The sequence below is a fragment of the Thamnophis elegans genome, chromosome 1, assembly GCF_009769535.1.
Source record: "Thamnophis elegans isolate rThaEle1 chromosome 1, rThaEle1.pri, whole genome shotgun sequence".
Taxonomy (NCBI): Eukaryota; Metazoa; Chordata; class Lepidosauria; order Squamata; family Colubridae; genus Thamnophis; species Thamnophis elegans.
In genome coordinates, this window is record NC_045541.1 from 120,838,072 (window position 1) to 120,854,791 (window position 16,720).

General features: G+C 40.6%; 1 protein-coding gene across 1 annotated transcript in view; it reads right to left on the bottom strand.

Annotated features, from left to right (window-relative positions):
• The window catches only part of SPRED1 (sprouty related EVH1 domain containing 1), a 78,465-nt gene extending 69,503 nt beyond the window's left edge, over nt 1–8,962 (bottom strand). Inside the window, exon 1 of the mRNA XM_032229991.1 lies at nt 7,166–8,962. Within this exon, the coding sequence (XP_032085882.1) occupies nt 7,166–7,197 (32 nt within the window). The 5' untranslated portion in view covers nt 7,198–8,962. The remainder of the gene's footprint in view (nt 1–7,165) is intronic.
• Between the last annotated feature and the right edge of the window lie 7,758 nt (nt 8,963–16,720).

The window sequence follows — 16,720 nt, forward strand, 5'->3', positions numbered from 1 at the left end:
CCTATATCATTTCAGACAAGTGACTGTCCAGTCTCCTCTTAAAAACCTCCAGTGATGAAGTGCCCACAACTTCTGAAGGCAAGCTTTTCCACTGGTTAATTGTTTCCACTGTAAGAAAGTTTCTCCTTAATTCCAGATTGCTTCTCTCCTTAATTAGTTTCCATCCATTAATAAAAATGGACTCTATTTCGATACAAAGGAATAGAAATGGATCCTATTTCTACCCAAAGAAGATAGAAGTATAGGTAGTCCTCACTTAATTTAATGACTGTTCAGCAACCGTTTGAAGTTAGTAAACAAAGAGTACCTATGAAGTTATGGTTGTTGTAGCACTCCTGTGGTCAGATGAACAAAATTTGGGGCTTGGCAGCCCGCCCATACTTACAACTGCAGAGGCACTTCAACTCTCCCAGCCCACCTATCTCCTCCCCATCTCTGTCCTTTGTAGGCCCTGTACAGTGTCACTCTTTGTCTTCAACAGCAAACTGGGGCTGAACTAAAGGCCTATGGACTTTAGCTGAGTCTCAGCTCACCAACACAGTCCCAGGCCTCTACTTCAGCCCCAGCTCCACCAAGGAGCTCTGTGCTGCAACCATCTATCCCAGTGCCGCAGTGCAAAGCCTCTACCACCTCCTCAAGCCCTGCTGCCCTTACCGGCATTCTCCCACTGCTGGCAAGCCTGTCCTCATGTGAAGCAGCTGATGGCTATGCCAGGTGTTCTTCCCAAGACTGTTCCCACTGTTGCCCAAAGAGCATTTGGAGAATTTTCCAAATTCATTCTCACAATGATTTGGAAGGTTTTTGAAGTCTTGCCAAAAAAAAAAAAAGGCCACATCCTCTGTTCTCCAATTTGTGCATTTCATGCTCATGATGTTTTGAGAAGATGACCAGCTGGGTTCAGCAAGGTTGGAGAAGTACAGTGTAGTGGGTGCTTTGTGTTGTGACAGGTGCTACGGCACAGGACTTAAGACACCCCATGGCAGCAGCATTGGAGCTGAAGAAGAGGTCCAGGAACAATGGTGGCCAACATCCTGCAGGAAGGTAGTGGCAAACCACTTCCTTTGTGTCATCAAAACGAGTGCTGAAGACCCTGTGCTGCCACCACTGAAGAGTACTGCTGTGTCAGGCAACCAAAAGGAAAGAGATGGGAGGAATATAGGCAGGTGGGTGCGGGGGGGGGGGAATGGAAGAGGTGCAGACAAGGTAGTCCCTTATCTTACTGAGGCTCAGAGTTGAGAGAAAGCAAGCTGGGAATGGCTCGGTTTGGCTTTCCACCTAATAATCAGTGGGATTCATTTAACAGTGGCAATGGAGACTGCTGTTGCTAAGCAACACAGTAACACGATTGCACACTTTACGACAGCATTGCTTAGCAACAGACAGTTTGATCATGATCGTTTTTTAAAATATTTTTTTATAAATAAGAAGCCAATGGTCTAAATGAAAACCTGAATGAAAGACTTATGAAACAGTTTTCTTTAGCGATTACACTCGAAGGATCAATATGGCAAATTCTTGCTTTTAAAAAATGATTTATTTTAATTCCTTTTAACGAGCCAGAATGTTTTAACATGACAGATTGAAATAAGAGCATTTTTGTCTTTGCTTTTATTTATTAAACTTGCTCTAAGAAACTAAAGAGTAATAGATTAAAGACTTCCCCCAATTCTTTTATTTTAATTTCAATGAGGATGAGTATCCTTCAGTTTCAGCAAATAGCAGCACTAGGACAATCTTGGATGTTCCTGAGACAGTTAAGCAGGGTCACACAAGATTAATGTCTGAATGGGAGACTATTACGAAATCCTTACGAAGTTGACAAGATTGGTAAAAACATCCTACAGGCAGGTAATGGCAAACCACCCATCATCCCATTAAAAAGTCAACATGGCTATGTCTCTGTTGTCGGGATTATGCTTTGCTGTGCAAGGCATTCAAAAGTATTCATGTGAAGTAGAAGTATGTAACATGTAAAGCATGTAACTGTGAAATGCCTGTTTTGAGTTCTTTCCATATTTCTTGTCACTAGGAATTAAACTTGACTTGATAAAGATTTGAATTTACTTTCATTTGAATCGAATCAGTCCTTTATTTATAGAGGTAGTCCTAGACATACAACAGTTCATTTAGTGACTGTTCAAAGTTACAATGGCACTGAAAAAAAGTGACATGACCATTTTTGACACTTACAACCATTGCAGCATCCCCATGGTCACGTGATCAAAATTTAAATGCTTGGCAAGTGGTTCCTATTTATGACGGTTGCAGTGTCCTAGGGTCACATGATCAGCTTGTTCAACCTTCTGACAAGCAATGGGGAACCCAGATTCACTTAACAACCATGTTATTAACTTAAAATATACAATGATTCACTTGACAAATATGGCAAGAAAAGTCATAAAATGGAGCGAAGTTACTTAACGAATGTTTCACTTAGCAACATAATTTTTGGGCTCAATTGTGGTCATAACTGGAAGACTACTGTACTACAAATTAAAGTAAAACTGTAGACTTGATGCACAATATTCAAAAGTAAACATTACAATATTCATTGTTGTTAAGAGATATTTGGAATTGCATCTCCCACGGCACTTGAAATCATACTGGGCTATGCCACCACTCTAACTACTGTTTTCCATTTTTTAAAAAAGAAGTATTTAAATGTAGCTAAGTTACTGTTTCCTATTTTATACCGTTGTAGAATGTATTCATAAGACTCTTGTCAATATCAGAAAAAATGATCCCATGTAAAGTCTTGAGGGGGTTTCAAGAGCTACTACAATGCAAGGAAAGTACATTTCAAATAAAAATTAGTTAAAATAAATGGGGTTTATGTAGGAATGTCATTGTTTTCATCCTTTAGCTGAACTCTGCTTTGAATGCCAATTTTATAAATACCAAATATTCTTAAAAATGGTTTGTATTTAGTGTTTTTCAGATGCCAAAATGTTTACAACACAGTACTAACTTCAGCAGGCTCTATTCCAATTAAATATTTACAAAGATGTTGAAATTTTAAAATTTATCACACCTAATATAAATGTACCTTTACAATAATTACTACATGAAATGACATACATAGATGCCATTTACAACGTGCAATTTATAACCTGTTTCCTTACTTCAAGTTAACACATCATATTTCCCCATTTATTTTTTCCTTCTGCTTATACTGATTTTAGTGCTACTTATATTTTACCTTTCCTAATTTTCATGTTCTTTTCATTGCAAATATCCTTTTTGCAATTTATTGACTACAGTTTTTCTGAAGACATCGTGCAATAGCTGCATTAATAATACATACCATAACGTTGAGTTTTCCTTATATATTTGGCTTATATATGTCCTTAGATTTTCATGTTTGATTTTTAAAAAAATGTATATTTATAGACATATTTTTATGACTACAAGCCACCCAGAATTACCCTATGGTAAGATGGATGACCAATCAATTTTATAAATAAATAAATATACAATTAAGTTCTCTCTCCATATAATGCAAATTAATAGTTAATATGGATACATGTCTGAGTGTTTACGGCCATTACAGAACCTTTCATTTATCTATATCATAAAATGGTACATTCAATGTGATTTATACATATGCTGCTATTTATTATTGGAAGAACTTTATTAAATACGCACATCTTTACATTTTAAATCTAAAATTTCATACAACCAGTGAACAGATTAAATTTCATTATCAATAAAATGTCTGCAATATCAACATTTTAGTACTTCTGTAAATGTAAAATAAACACTTCTTGAAAGTCATGTCATAATAATAGCTGGATCGTAAAATCAAGAAGCATATATGTAGGCCATCAACCCAGGAGTGCAGCTGGGAAAGCTACATTAGTTCCAACCTACAACAGCAATTCAAATAGTTGTCCTCATTTTTAAGATATTTAGCGTAGTTCTTTCATTTACCCTCAGACCCTTGCATGATTTTGAGCCAAATCTTTGCAAGTAACGTTAACAGGTACATCGGACCTTTAATAATAAAGTCAGACTTTCTAACACATTGCAAAGTCAGAGAACAAACTCGATCGAAATGAGAGCAGGATCTGTCCTTTCCCTAATTGTCAAGTGTATATGATTAACAGTACACAACCAGGTTTATGTGAGAACAAGAAAACAAAACAGTAAGTTTCAGAATTTTTACTGAAAGAATAGGAAGGAAACAGTTACATTTTTTATCCTCTCATTCATAACCTAAGAATACTATATTTTGGTAATGAAATGGCTTTTAAGAATAAAGTCTGAATGAATTAGGATGGTACTTTGAGACAGCTTGAAGTAAAAACTAAAAAGAAACAAGGGAAAGGTGTGCTAAGATGGATCTATAATTCAAAATATTTCCTAAAATGGCCTTCACAACATCAATTATTCAAAACCAATAGTCCCATTTTAACTTCATGAGCAAAAATAGTTGATCGGCAGTTTATGCAAAAATATTAGCTTCTAATGAATCCAATGACAGAATACTACGAAAACTGCCACTAGTATGATCCTTTAAAGCAAGCAGTATTTTTTTTTTAAAAAAATCACTGCTATGATCTGGATATTTAAACAAACAATGCAAGCTTGAATTAGAAAGTATTTGTCAATTCTATTCACATAATGCACAGCATTATTCAACCATGAAATACTTTCTCTGGCCGAGTAAAAAGCTCTGGCAGTTCTGTTGTTGTTGTTTTAAAAAAACTCGTATAACTATAAATAAATAGCCAGAAAAGTTTTTTAAAAATGCTCACTGGAAAATATTACTGGCTATTCATGGCAAATTCTTTGGATGAAGTATGTATTTGTGCACATACACTTTCGTTATATTAGAACCTAATTCTGCTAACTGCGCCTAGTAGAATATTTAATAGATATGTATTTTAATAACAAAGTGTGGACAATATAGATATGTGCAATTCAATAGAATATGAGCTTTTGAATACAAAATTTATGTGAATTAATATTAACTACAATCATTGATTGCAACATTTCAGGAAAAAAAGCAGTTTTTTTAAGAATGGATGGAATAACAACTAACAACCTAGAACACTTTTAACTATAATATATTCTGAAGAATCAGTAGAATAACAACTCAGGATATGACCAACAAACTAATGACACACGAAGGGATCCAATCTGACAACAACCAAAACAAGATCTTCGAGCATTTCTTCTACGGTACATCTGTATGTTGTAAGAACAAAAGAAGAATAAATGTGCCACTAACAAAAAATCTTTTCAACAACATATTTTACATTATAACAGTTTTTTTTCATCCCGGAATTTTACTGAAAATGCTTCACTGACAATTGAGAGAACACAATTATTTATTAAATAAAATTTTCATTGCCAAATATTTTACAATTTATGAAATTAAAATAGGCTGTATATAGTGCATCAACCAAGAACTGCAGAATTGCAGTCAAGCATTTTAATTCTTAATTAATAACTCTTCAAGCCACTTTCATGCAACCATTTGTCCCTCATTTACAACTACTGTTAGATGTGCCATGTTTTAAAAGTGAAGCATATACTGGAATATTCTGCACTTTAAAATAAAGAGCAGTAACCCCCAGTGGCATTACTGTTTTACTGAAATTCCCTTAAAATTGAAAATTCTTTTCAAAGCATACTACTTTCTATGCATTGCCAGCAAAAGTAATGCTGATGTACATAGCAAGATGTATTATCTTCCTCCCAAAAAAAAAAAAAAAAAAAAAAATCAGGTTTGATCTGGAAATTGCTCCATGTAGACAGTGCATTGCATTGTGAATGGCCAGCCAGGTATTTTATGAATGGAGTGGATCACGTGCTCTAAGCACTTCCCGAGCTGATATTTCCCACATAACAGTGTCAACAACCAGAGAAGCAGCATTTTTCAACACAAAAAACCAGAGATTCCTGACTCTTGTACTGATTAATCACCTTTTTCTACTCTTCTACAAAAAGTCCACTCCCTGCCAAGAAGGACCAGCAATGGCAAACGTGGTGAAGGTTTAATTATTTTTTTATGAATGAAAACTGTGGTATGCAAATTAGAACAATTCACAAAAAAGAAAATATGGCGGCGGCTGCTTCCCTCGCAGTTCTAGCAGTATTGCAACACTTCACCTTATCAACTAGCTGGGTACAATGTTTTGTACTTTGTCTATTGCACCCTAGGTTCAATCCCCTGTCATTTTAGTTTAAGAATAAAGTACATAATTAACAAAAGAAGGAGGCTCTGACTGACAGATCTTAAAGGATTATTGTTTTATTCGGAAGAGCATCTGCAAGTGACAAGTGTCCCTTCCCCACCCAAACCCAAGAATTATGTTTAACATTTAACTACCGCAGACATTTGGGGGGGGGGGGAGAATTACCGTTACCGGAAGAATGCTTTTTCATAATTCGAATTATATCCAATAAATGATATCCATTCCTTAAAATAACAGTAACTATTTAAAAAGGTAGGTGTCATAGGTAATGTCAACATTGTTCATTGCCTAAAAGAATTGGGCAAGTTCAGGATCTGTGACAAGGCTAGCGTACTTTCCTTTTTTTAATATATAAAAGATGTGGCACTTTTCTCTTAAGAAATGTTTTGAAAATTACTATTCTGCAGACCCTCGAATACCATAATACTAAAAACCGCTCATCTGGGAATGAACTCAAAGAAGGGGCTTACTTCCGATTAGAAATCGATTGTTGTAAATACGTTAAACATCCTCTTTCTTCCAATTTTTAGTTAATGGAGGAAAAGTCTTAACAGCTCATTATAAAATTAAGCTTCAGGGGAAGGTTTAACAATATTTATACTGACTGACTCATCCAATTAAAATTCAGGGCCAGTTTCCTACAGGATGAAGAAGCTCCCACACTTTACTCGAAATATAAAACATACACATGAAAAACAAAAAAAAAGATTAATCAGGAGGCGGAGTACAGGCCATTGCTAATCCGGGATAAGCATAAACATCTCCCCCCTCCCCCCCGCCAGATCCCAGACTGCCGTGACTTTCCAAAAGGAAGCGAATAAAACGAGATTTCCTATAGATAAGTAGGCAAAAGACAGGCATTTCGGCTAGAGAAAAAAAAGCTGCAGGGCAACGGGGGCCACCAGGGAAAGAGACCGTCCTCTTAACCAACCCATTCACAGGAGAGATGAAAGGCAACTTACTCATGGTTAGAATTCGCCGTCTCTTCGTTCATTTTTTCCTCACCAAGATCCGAAACCGGGATGGAGCAGCACCGACGCGGCCAGGGCGCAGCAGGAGCTCGCCAGAAGCCCCACCATTGTTAAACCCCAGATCTAGCCCCCCTTCGCACCCTTCCGCCAGAATGGCCTCAATCCTTGAGTGGGGTGTGTGTATGTGTGGGGTAAAACAGCAGCCTTTCTCCTCCGGAGACTCAGACTGGCTTTTGCGGGGAAGGGGAGGGGGTCAGCGGCACCGATCGCAGCTTCTGCTTTCTTTTTTTCCCCGCTTGGAAAAGGGTGGCCGTCGCCGATCGCGGTGGGGGTGACGAGCCGGAGCCCTTCGCTCAGCTGCAGCGCAGCTCCCGACCAATGTCCTTGTGGGGCTGCAGCTGCACCCGGACAGGAGCCCTCATTGCCCGCTACTGCAGCAGGTCCTTCATCCGCACACTGGCCTTCGCCGCCGTTCCCTCTTGCTGCCAGAAAGGAAAAGGGGAGTCACAAAAATTCCTCCAGACTCTTAAGCAGGAACCGGCGGCCCCAAATCGCAGAGCGCGCGAAAAAAAAGGAGAAGAAACGAGCTCTGGGAGCCAGCAGACGCCACACTGGGAGAGGAACTAATTCAGCCCGGAGCGAGAGGAAGAGGGAGGGAGGAAGGGAGGAGGGAAGGTGGGGGGGAAAAGTGGGGGAGGGTGTATTTTAAAGCAGCCCGGAGACGAGGGGAGGGCGGATGCGTCACCAGCAGCTGGTGGTTGAGAAGGAAGAAGCCAAGCGGACGAACGAGCAGAACTCTCTCTTCCCCTCTCCGGAGCTGAAGGAAAGCAACTTTAGCAAGGGCGCCCCAACCCCCAGAAGGAACCGCGGCGCTTTTCCCCAGCGCCTGGCTTGGCCCCCTCCTTCGGGAGAACTGGGCGGAAGCGTTGACTTTAAGCTCCTTCCGCCGCCAAGGCTCAGGAGGCCAAAGGCGATCTCGGTCTTGGCCAAAGGGCCGACGGGGAACCCGCTGTCCGGGGAGAGGCGCGAGCCCACGGCTGCAGACCGCGGTGGGGGCGGGGGAAGCAGCTCCGGCCTGCTTCGCTCGCTCTGAAAAAAGTGCCAAAGAGCAGCGCGCAGGCACGGTCCGTAGCTGATCCACTGGACTTGGTAGAGGGGAGCCGTCGACGCGGGGATGGGGGATAGAGCTCCTTTCCACTCTCCAAGCTCATACAATCAACCCCCTTGGAGGGATAGGGTCCTGCGCCCCCTCCCGCCCGGGAAAGCTGAATACTGTAGCTCAAGCACGTTTAGCTGGGTAGTGGACGGGTCTCGAGTAAGTGCACTGCTCTAAGCGCAGAGGGAGGGGGAGAGAGGGAGCTGGCGCTCCCCCCACCTTTGCTAGAGGCTTTGTAGGCCCGCACGGATCGGGCCCAGAGCCGACTTCCAAAAGGAGGAGCTTAGAAGGAGCCGTGAGATCCGAGTCTGCACCGGCGATCAATCTCGGATTATCAGTTTGCGAAATGGAGCTTCTTGAGTCGCCCTCCTGCCGACCCTGCAAGAATTCTCTCGTGTGTGTGTGTGGGGGGGAGGTTAGCTTCCCGAAGGCCAGAAACGAGACGGGGAAGGACAATCCTAATCAATTCTCTAATCCCCACTCCCTTCCTGAACGGCCAATTGATTTCCACCGCCCGGGGTCTGGTACGAGCTAGTTTCCTGAAAATAGTTCGCCCTTCCCTCGATATTTTGTGTGTGTGTGTGGTTGGAAGTGTTGCACGGTGGAAGCGGAGGGATATCTAGTGTTCTGCACAATTCAACACGCACCCGCTCTTCTCCGGAGGCGGGGGGGGGGTTGTTCTTGAGACTTTGAAGCGGCTGAGTACTTCATGTACACGGGGGTGGGGTGGGGGTGAACGGGAAGTCAGGAATAGTGGAACAAAGTTTTGTTTTTTAAAAAACCCCAACAACCCCAAAACCTCTTGAAGTCCTTCCCTTTTGCCCAAAAGCTGGGAAGATTTTCTCACCCTTGGGACGTGAGCAACTCTTCCCCTTCGGTTACACAAGCGAATTACACTAGAAATCTGTGTCTTGCGTGGAAGCCGGGGCTGCCCGGCTTGAATCACGTAATTCAGCCAAAAGTTCCTTTGCTGCTGAAGACGAATGGTGCAATGTGGACCAGCCGGGACGATTAAGTAAGCAGTGTCTTTGATCTGGGATGAGAGTAGGACGCTCTTAATAGTTACGCAATGTTTCCCTACGCTGGTTGAGTTTCCTATCCTGGGCATGCATTCCTGTCTTGCATTCCGATTTTCATTCAAGTAACCAGCATTTTTCCCCTCCTCTCCACACGTGGGGTGGCGAAACGTTTCTCAATTCTACAGGAAGTTAGGCTGCTCAATGTTGGCGTGCATTTCTAAGGAGTGACTGAAAGAATACTAAAGTCCTTGCTAGCATTCCTAATGTGGTGTTCATTTGTTTCCAAATCCCCAACTTCTGGGTATAAATGCCAGAAGCTGTGTGTAGGACCAGTCTTTTATAATCTCAGTAACTTTTAAGATGTCTGGATTTCACAAGAATTCCCCAGCTAGTGTTTAGAATATGTGGATTTCAGTTTCAATTCTGGGAGTTAGAAGTCAGCACAACTTTAGGTTACTGAGATTGAAAAACACTGGTGTAAAACAATGAATTTGAGAAACTTTCCTCTTGTAGTCTTAATCATGGAAGAGTCATGCCCCAACTATTTTCTTGTTTTCTTGACTCCAGCCTGTGCGTGAGACTTGACTATATGTGATATAAGTCAATTGGCTGGGATGTGAAAATGAAGGTTTGAAGGTTTATTTTATTTATATGCCGCCCTATTCCCAGAGGGACTCAGGGCGGCTCACAAACCCAAGGGGGGGGGGGTAAACATGAAGGAAATACAACAAAGAAGGTACAAGGGAATTTAAAAGACAATCAACAGTCACACTTCGAGGGGGGAAGGGAACTCATCAACCCCAGGTGTTTTCCTTCTCCAGCTGACGGCATCTGACCCCCAGCAGCATCATATACAATTCCTTATGCATCGCTGTCATATGTTGAAGGTGAAGTCCAGTTGACCATAAGTAATAGAGATCAGAGAAGTGTTTCGTAGCTGTGTCAGTTTTGTGGAAAAGGATTGAGATTTGATAAAGAGAAAAAGAAATACAGAAAAAAATATTACCTTTGAGAGTTGGGCAAAAGCTCGAAAATTGCTGACTGCTTCATTCTAGGGCAGTGATGGCAAACCTTTTTTGGCTGCCATGCCAAAAGCGGGGGGAGCACAGGGGGGTCATGCACCGGTGTGCCATACCCAAAAGGCTATGTGCGCGAACCCCCAGCATGCACATGATCAGCGACTCCCCCCCCCCCCCGCTTTTGCTGTGGATTTTTCGCCTTCCCCAGGCTCCAGAGGCTTGCTAGGAGCCTGGTGAGGGTGAAAACAGCCTCCCCCCCCCATGACTGCCCTCTGGAGGCCTCAGAAGCTTCCCTGCAGCCTCCGGAGGGCAAAAAACGGATCTATAGGGAACCCGAAAGTTCGAGAATGGTGACTTCTGGTTTGTCCATAGGGCCGATTTTTGACCTCCAGAGCCTTCAGGGGCCTCCAGGAGGCAGCACAGCAGAAGCAAAGAGCATATGTGAAGAATTTTGGAATTTCCCAGAAGAAATATTCTCAAAAGGTGTAATATAGTGGCAGGAAGGATCATACTGGATTTAGTTCATGCTAGCGAGAAGAAGATTGTTTTCTAATATTTGCTTCATTTTCAAATTTTTCATATAGAAGACAATCTTATCAAAATATTTATGCATATTTAAATGTTTTTTCTTGTGATTCAGATAGTTTAAAGAATGGTTGACAAACGTTTCAGTTCTTTATCTTTTCAGTAGGGATGTGGTTTGACAAGTTGATCTTTATCTGTTGAAGGAACACTTCTTCATATTAATGGCCTGCCCAGATGTTGACTATCTTCCCGAGAGCATCCATTTCTTCCCACTGATCAGCAACTTCAGTAACAGATCACATAAGGTCCAGACCAGGGGTATCAAACTCGATTTCATTGAGGACTGCATCAGGGTTGTGTTTGACCTCAGATGAGCATGGCCAGGGTGGGTGTGGCCAACTCAGCATCACTCCTGTTGGGGGCACCTGTGATGGCCCAAGCACTCTGCCAGCGAAAATAGGTTCCCGAGTTCCGTTTTCAGCTCTTACGGCTTCCTGCAACCCTCTTGCCAGTGAAAACAGAGCTTCATTTTTGCTGGCAGAGGGTAGCAGGAGGCTGTGGCAGCTGAAAACAGAGCTCTGGAGCCAATTTTCACTGGTAGAAGTACTGTGGGCCAATCATTCACTGTTTCCAGGGTGGCTCCGTAGTCCAGTACCCCGCGAGCTGGCTCCAGCCGCTTGGCCTTGAGTTTGACACCCCTGATCCAGACCATATGGCTCTTCATGAAACCCTAGAAAGAAAGAAAACTTATGTTGGATCAGACCTGCCTCAGTCAACATTTTTTTGTAAGTCAGATGCATCTGGGAATGCATAAGGATAACATAAGGATGATATATGTCTTATGGCTACTTTTGGTATTTTCTATCTGATTCTGGACTAGACTTTTGAAGCCATTTAAAGATGGTACATCTGGATAGCCCTGTTCTGTATTTGATCCGCTAGTGTTTGTAGTTTTCTTTTTAAGGCACCTAAATTGGGTTTCTCTCGGGCAGCTAATGTCCTCGGGAGAGGGAATTTTTCTTACCAATGGTTGCTAAGACTTTAACAGAGATAAAGCCTTTTTTGGAAGTATGTATCTATTCTATCAAAGCATATATAGGCAGTTGTTGATTTATGACCAGTTATTTAACAACAGTTTGGAATTATGATAGGCTTAGGCTGTTTTATGACCCATAAAACACATTTGTGGTAAATTATCAGACCATTGCTTTTTCCAGAGTCACATGACCACATTTCAGGAGCTTGGCAGTTGGGTCACGTTTATAACTGGTTGCTATGTTTTGTGGTTATGTGACAGCAATTTGCAATGTTTTTGCTGGTTTCTGGCAAAAAATACCCATTCAGGAGAATGAGTTCTCACTTATGACCATGTGATTTGCTTAATTGCCATTTTAACAAACAGTTGTAAAATTAGGTCTGGTCAATTGGATACTTTGACTTGTCAACCATCATAATTTAAAACAAAAATTTCATTCCCAATTGCAATCCTAAATTGAGGACTACCTGTATAAAAACTAAACAGGTAGCATGAGACATCATGCAAGTGCTAATCCTATAATAGATTCGATCTTCAGGACAAGATCACAGGAGTAATTTCATTCTTAATGTTTTCTTCAAACTAAACTTGCAAATTTACTCCAGATTATCTCTCTATACCATTCCTTAAATTGGAGAGTTGCTGCTTTCTCCTTACCAGGTTAAGCAAAACTTAAAAATACATTTCAGTTTTTGATCTTTGACTCTTACTTCCGTTCCACTCCACCCAATCATTCTGATCTACTGATAAATGTAATAACATGGATAAAATTATTTTCACTGGTTTATAAACCCTGCAGGTATGTCCTTGTTTGAGAAGTATACAAATGGGGAAAAAAACTAATTGTGTAAGTAAATTGTTCTGAATATACATTTTTCCATCCAGAAATAAACTACTAAATCCAAATACTTCTTTATTAAACTATTTTAGCAAAACTCTTGGTTGTAGTTATTTTATTATGAATATTTTATTCATTTTTTACTTATAAGTAAAGGCGTCCATCAAGAGACCTTCTGGATAATAAATAAAGTATTATGGAATTGTATCAGGATTGATAGTTTTTACTGCATGGTCTTTTGAAAATGATTATTAGTGGCTGTAATCCCATTCCTTTTAACTCTTGGTGACCTTGACGCGATGTAATTAGCCCAACTCTGTCCAGGCTTGAATCCTTAATATTACTTTATTTCCTATAGTTAAAAATCCTTTGGCTGTTACCACTTACTGGCCAGTACCCAGATTCTGCTAATACAGATTTAGTTGTATTTAGCTGCTTATGTTACTAGTTCAATGATATCTTGTTGATTAAATTTCTAAACAGGATTCAGTGTACAAATGTTCTATGGAGAAAATAAGATTACTGTTAGAGAATTAGATACTTAAACCAGCCTCTCTCATACTGGACTGTAACTCCAGGAAATCCAAGCCAGCAGGGCATTTAGTTTGCCTGGCTAGGAAATCCTCTGAACTGCAGTCTCAACACTTCAGAAAGGTGCCAGATTTCCCTTAGGAGAATTTTCAGGAAAAGGCTGGTATTTAGGATCATGGGCAGTGGTATTCAGCAGATTCTGACCAATTCTGGAGAACCAGTAGCGGAAATTTTGAGTAGTTCAGAGAACTGGTATATATCACCTCTTGACTGGCTCTGCCCCCATCTATTCTCAGCAGTGGTGGGTTCCGGATCCTGTTCCAACTGGTACGGTTGGAATGGGCCTGGAGTCACCCACATGGATGCGTGCAGCGTGCGCATGCATCATACCTGCCTGCCAGCTTCTCAGCAGAGCATCACACAGGCACCGTACGTGCTGTGCGCAGAAGCACCAAAGACTTAAAGGACAGATAAGGAGCTAGGGCGGGCAGATGGGCCCTCTGGAGCACTGGAACGGTACCCGGTGCTCTGGGCAGGCTCCAGCATGCCCATACCGGGGCGTACTGCCTGAAACCCACCACTGATTCTTGGCTTCCCGAATCGCAGCTGATCGGGTGGGAATGGGGATTTTGCAGTAACCTTCCCCTGGAGTGGGGAGGGAATGGAGATTTTACAGTATTCTTCCCATGAATGTGGTGGGAATAGAAATTTTACAGTATCCTTTCCCCGCCACACCCACCAAGCCACGCCCACAGAATCTGTAGTTAAAAAAAATTGAATTCCACCACTGATCATGGGTCAATTTGGTTTGATATGAAAATTATGTTGGGTACTTCTGCAAGAAAAACATGGAAGTCATTGTATTTTTGAAAATCTCAGAGATTGTATCTGCACCTGGTTCCTTCCACCCACCAGAAAAAAACTGCTATATGAAATTTGCTTGTCCATAGCAAGAAATGATTACATGGCAAAAGAGAGTTTTATTTTTGCCCATTACAGGTAAGAATTTTTGTCTTAGTCCTTAATGTTACCAATTTCAGGAATAACTTCAGGAATAACTGAATTATTTTCAGTTTATTTTCCGTTCTTCCCAAAGGAGCCCAGTGAAATTTCATGGCATGCATAGAGAAATGTCTATGTCAACTATTGATTTCCTAAGTCATTGGTAAACCATGGCTTACTGAACAAACCAAATTTGGCTATGTTCACAAAACATACTAAATTAATGCTTATAAATATAATGGCTTGGTTCACACAACAGAGTTAAGCCAAACTCAAACAAATCATATTATACTCCAGTGTGATGTATAAACCCAATCTCTTTTTAATGAAAGAACTACCTTTTCTGAAGTGGCCCTGTACTTAGGAAATGCCTAGCCATCTGGAATTCATTAAGGCCTATTATTTCCAGGTTGTAAGAAAGCTCTAAAGAGCCATTCATTTACCCAAACTTTTCCCTGAATGGATCTGCACAAGACACTTAACTGGATTACTGAATTAACCCATTTTCCAGTTTCACAGTACAGTGAACCACAAATAGACAACTAGGCAGGGTTTGTTCATCACACACAAAGACGGTCAAGTAGAGAAAATCTAACCAAGGTTAAAATGTACAAAGTTTTGCATGTTGAATGTATGCAGCTGTTTGGTCTTTGACAGAATCAAGTTGTGTGAATCAGCAAATTGCTCTGCCTGAGATTACAGTTGTGACTGGATGTTTAATACTTTGGTATTTTGATTGCATATATTGTCTGCTTTTACAATTGATTTACTCATATTTTGCTCCATTTATAATGAGGAAGTTGCTTTAGAATGGATTTTGCCCCTTAAAGATGGACAAAAAATATTTTCAGCTGTACTAAAGATAAATAGCTACTTTAAGCAAGAGCACTCAATCCATTAATTTTGTATAGAAATACACAGCATCTCTTACTATTCAAGTCATCCATGGCTACAATTTTCCAGTGTATTAGTTCTTTGTCTTTCTAGTGTCTGGACTGCAACTGTCACTGAGTCACACAGCTTGCTTTAGGTTCGTTGCCAACATGAAGCCAGCAACAATGTCTGGACCAATTAAAACCTCCCCACAAAAAAAAACCCCACAAAAACCCAGGTAGCCCTCAGTTTACCACCTGTATCAGCCTGATAATGTTAGAGAAATGTTTAAACAATATCATTTAAAAAAAAGATCACAATTTTTTTAGAGCCATAAAAATTAAGGGATCCCAAAAGTGGCATTGCAATGATCTAAAAATAATAATTGTATGTGGTGATAGTGCTATGATGCAAATTCTGAGTGATGAATCTTACATGGTTAAAATGGTCCTCCAAATGTGTTTATTGTAAAATAAAATAAATGTTTGGAATATTTTACTTTTAATCTTCAGAAAATACTCTTGAGAGTAAGGGTTCTAAATTAATATAGGTAATCCTCAATTTACAACCATTAGTTCAGCTTCTGCTCAAAATTAATAGTAGTACTGAACAAATAGTACCTATGTCTGATACCCAAAGTTGTGGCCATTGCAGAGCTCCCATGGTCATGATTGTGTAATCAAAAATTGAACACTTGGCAGCCTGCTGATGTAATTGCAGGGGCACTTCACTCCCTCAAACTCATGTTTAAACACCCTAATTTTGGACTTACTGCACAATGATATTGCTTGGCAGTGGCAGCTCCCTTCAGTATTTTTCATAAGATTGAGTAAACATAAAAAAAAAATTTTTTGTATCTTGAAGATTTTGAAACCTGGTTGTCCGGTGGTATCTCAAAACTATATTGTTTCTAAGATTGCAGTTCTGTGCATTTTAGGAATAAATCTCAATGACCTGAATAGCACATAAGGTTGGATTCTTTATAATCAGGATTTCTGTCATTTGGCTTATTAAAGTATTATACAGAATATCTCTAAGGCAGTGGCCCCCAACCTTTTGGATACCAGGGACCAGTTCTGTGGAGAGAAGTTTTTTCCGTGGACTGAGGAGGAGGCTGATTTTACATGCTGCTTGCAGTCCACGGATGGGGCTTCACTTGTTTGTGCAGCCCAGTTTCTGGAATGCCACAGACCAGTGCTAGGGAATCCCTGCTCTAGAGAATGGATGGATGATTAGATAGATAGATAGATAGACAGACAGACAGACAGACAGGACTGTAAATTTAAGAGAGCACCCTTTTCAGTATAGCTGTTAATTTAATAAAGAAGCAGTGTATTTCTGGAATAAAAACACAGTGCTTTCTTATTTCATAAATTTGATTGATTGCTTCTGTGTCATCAATTCTACACTGATTTTCAGTAATCACATACGTAAATACATCTTCTCCATTACCATCTGAATTGAATTGAATTGAATTTATTATATTTCTATGCCGCCCTTTTCCCCGAGGGGACTCAGGACGGCTCACAACTCAAGTCAGGGGGGGG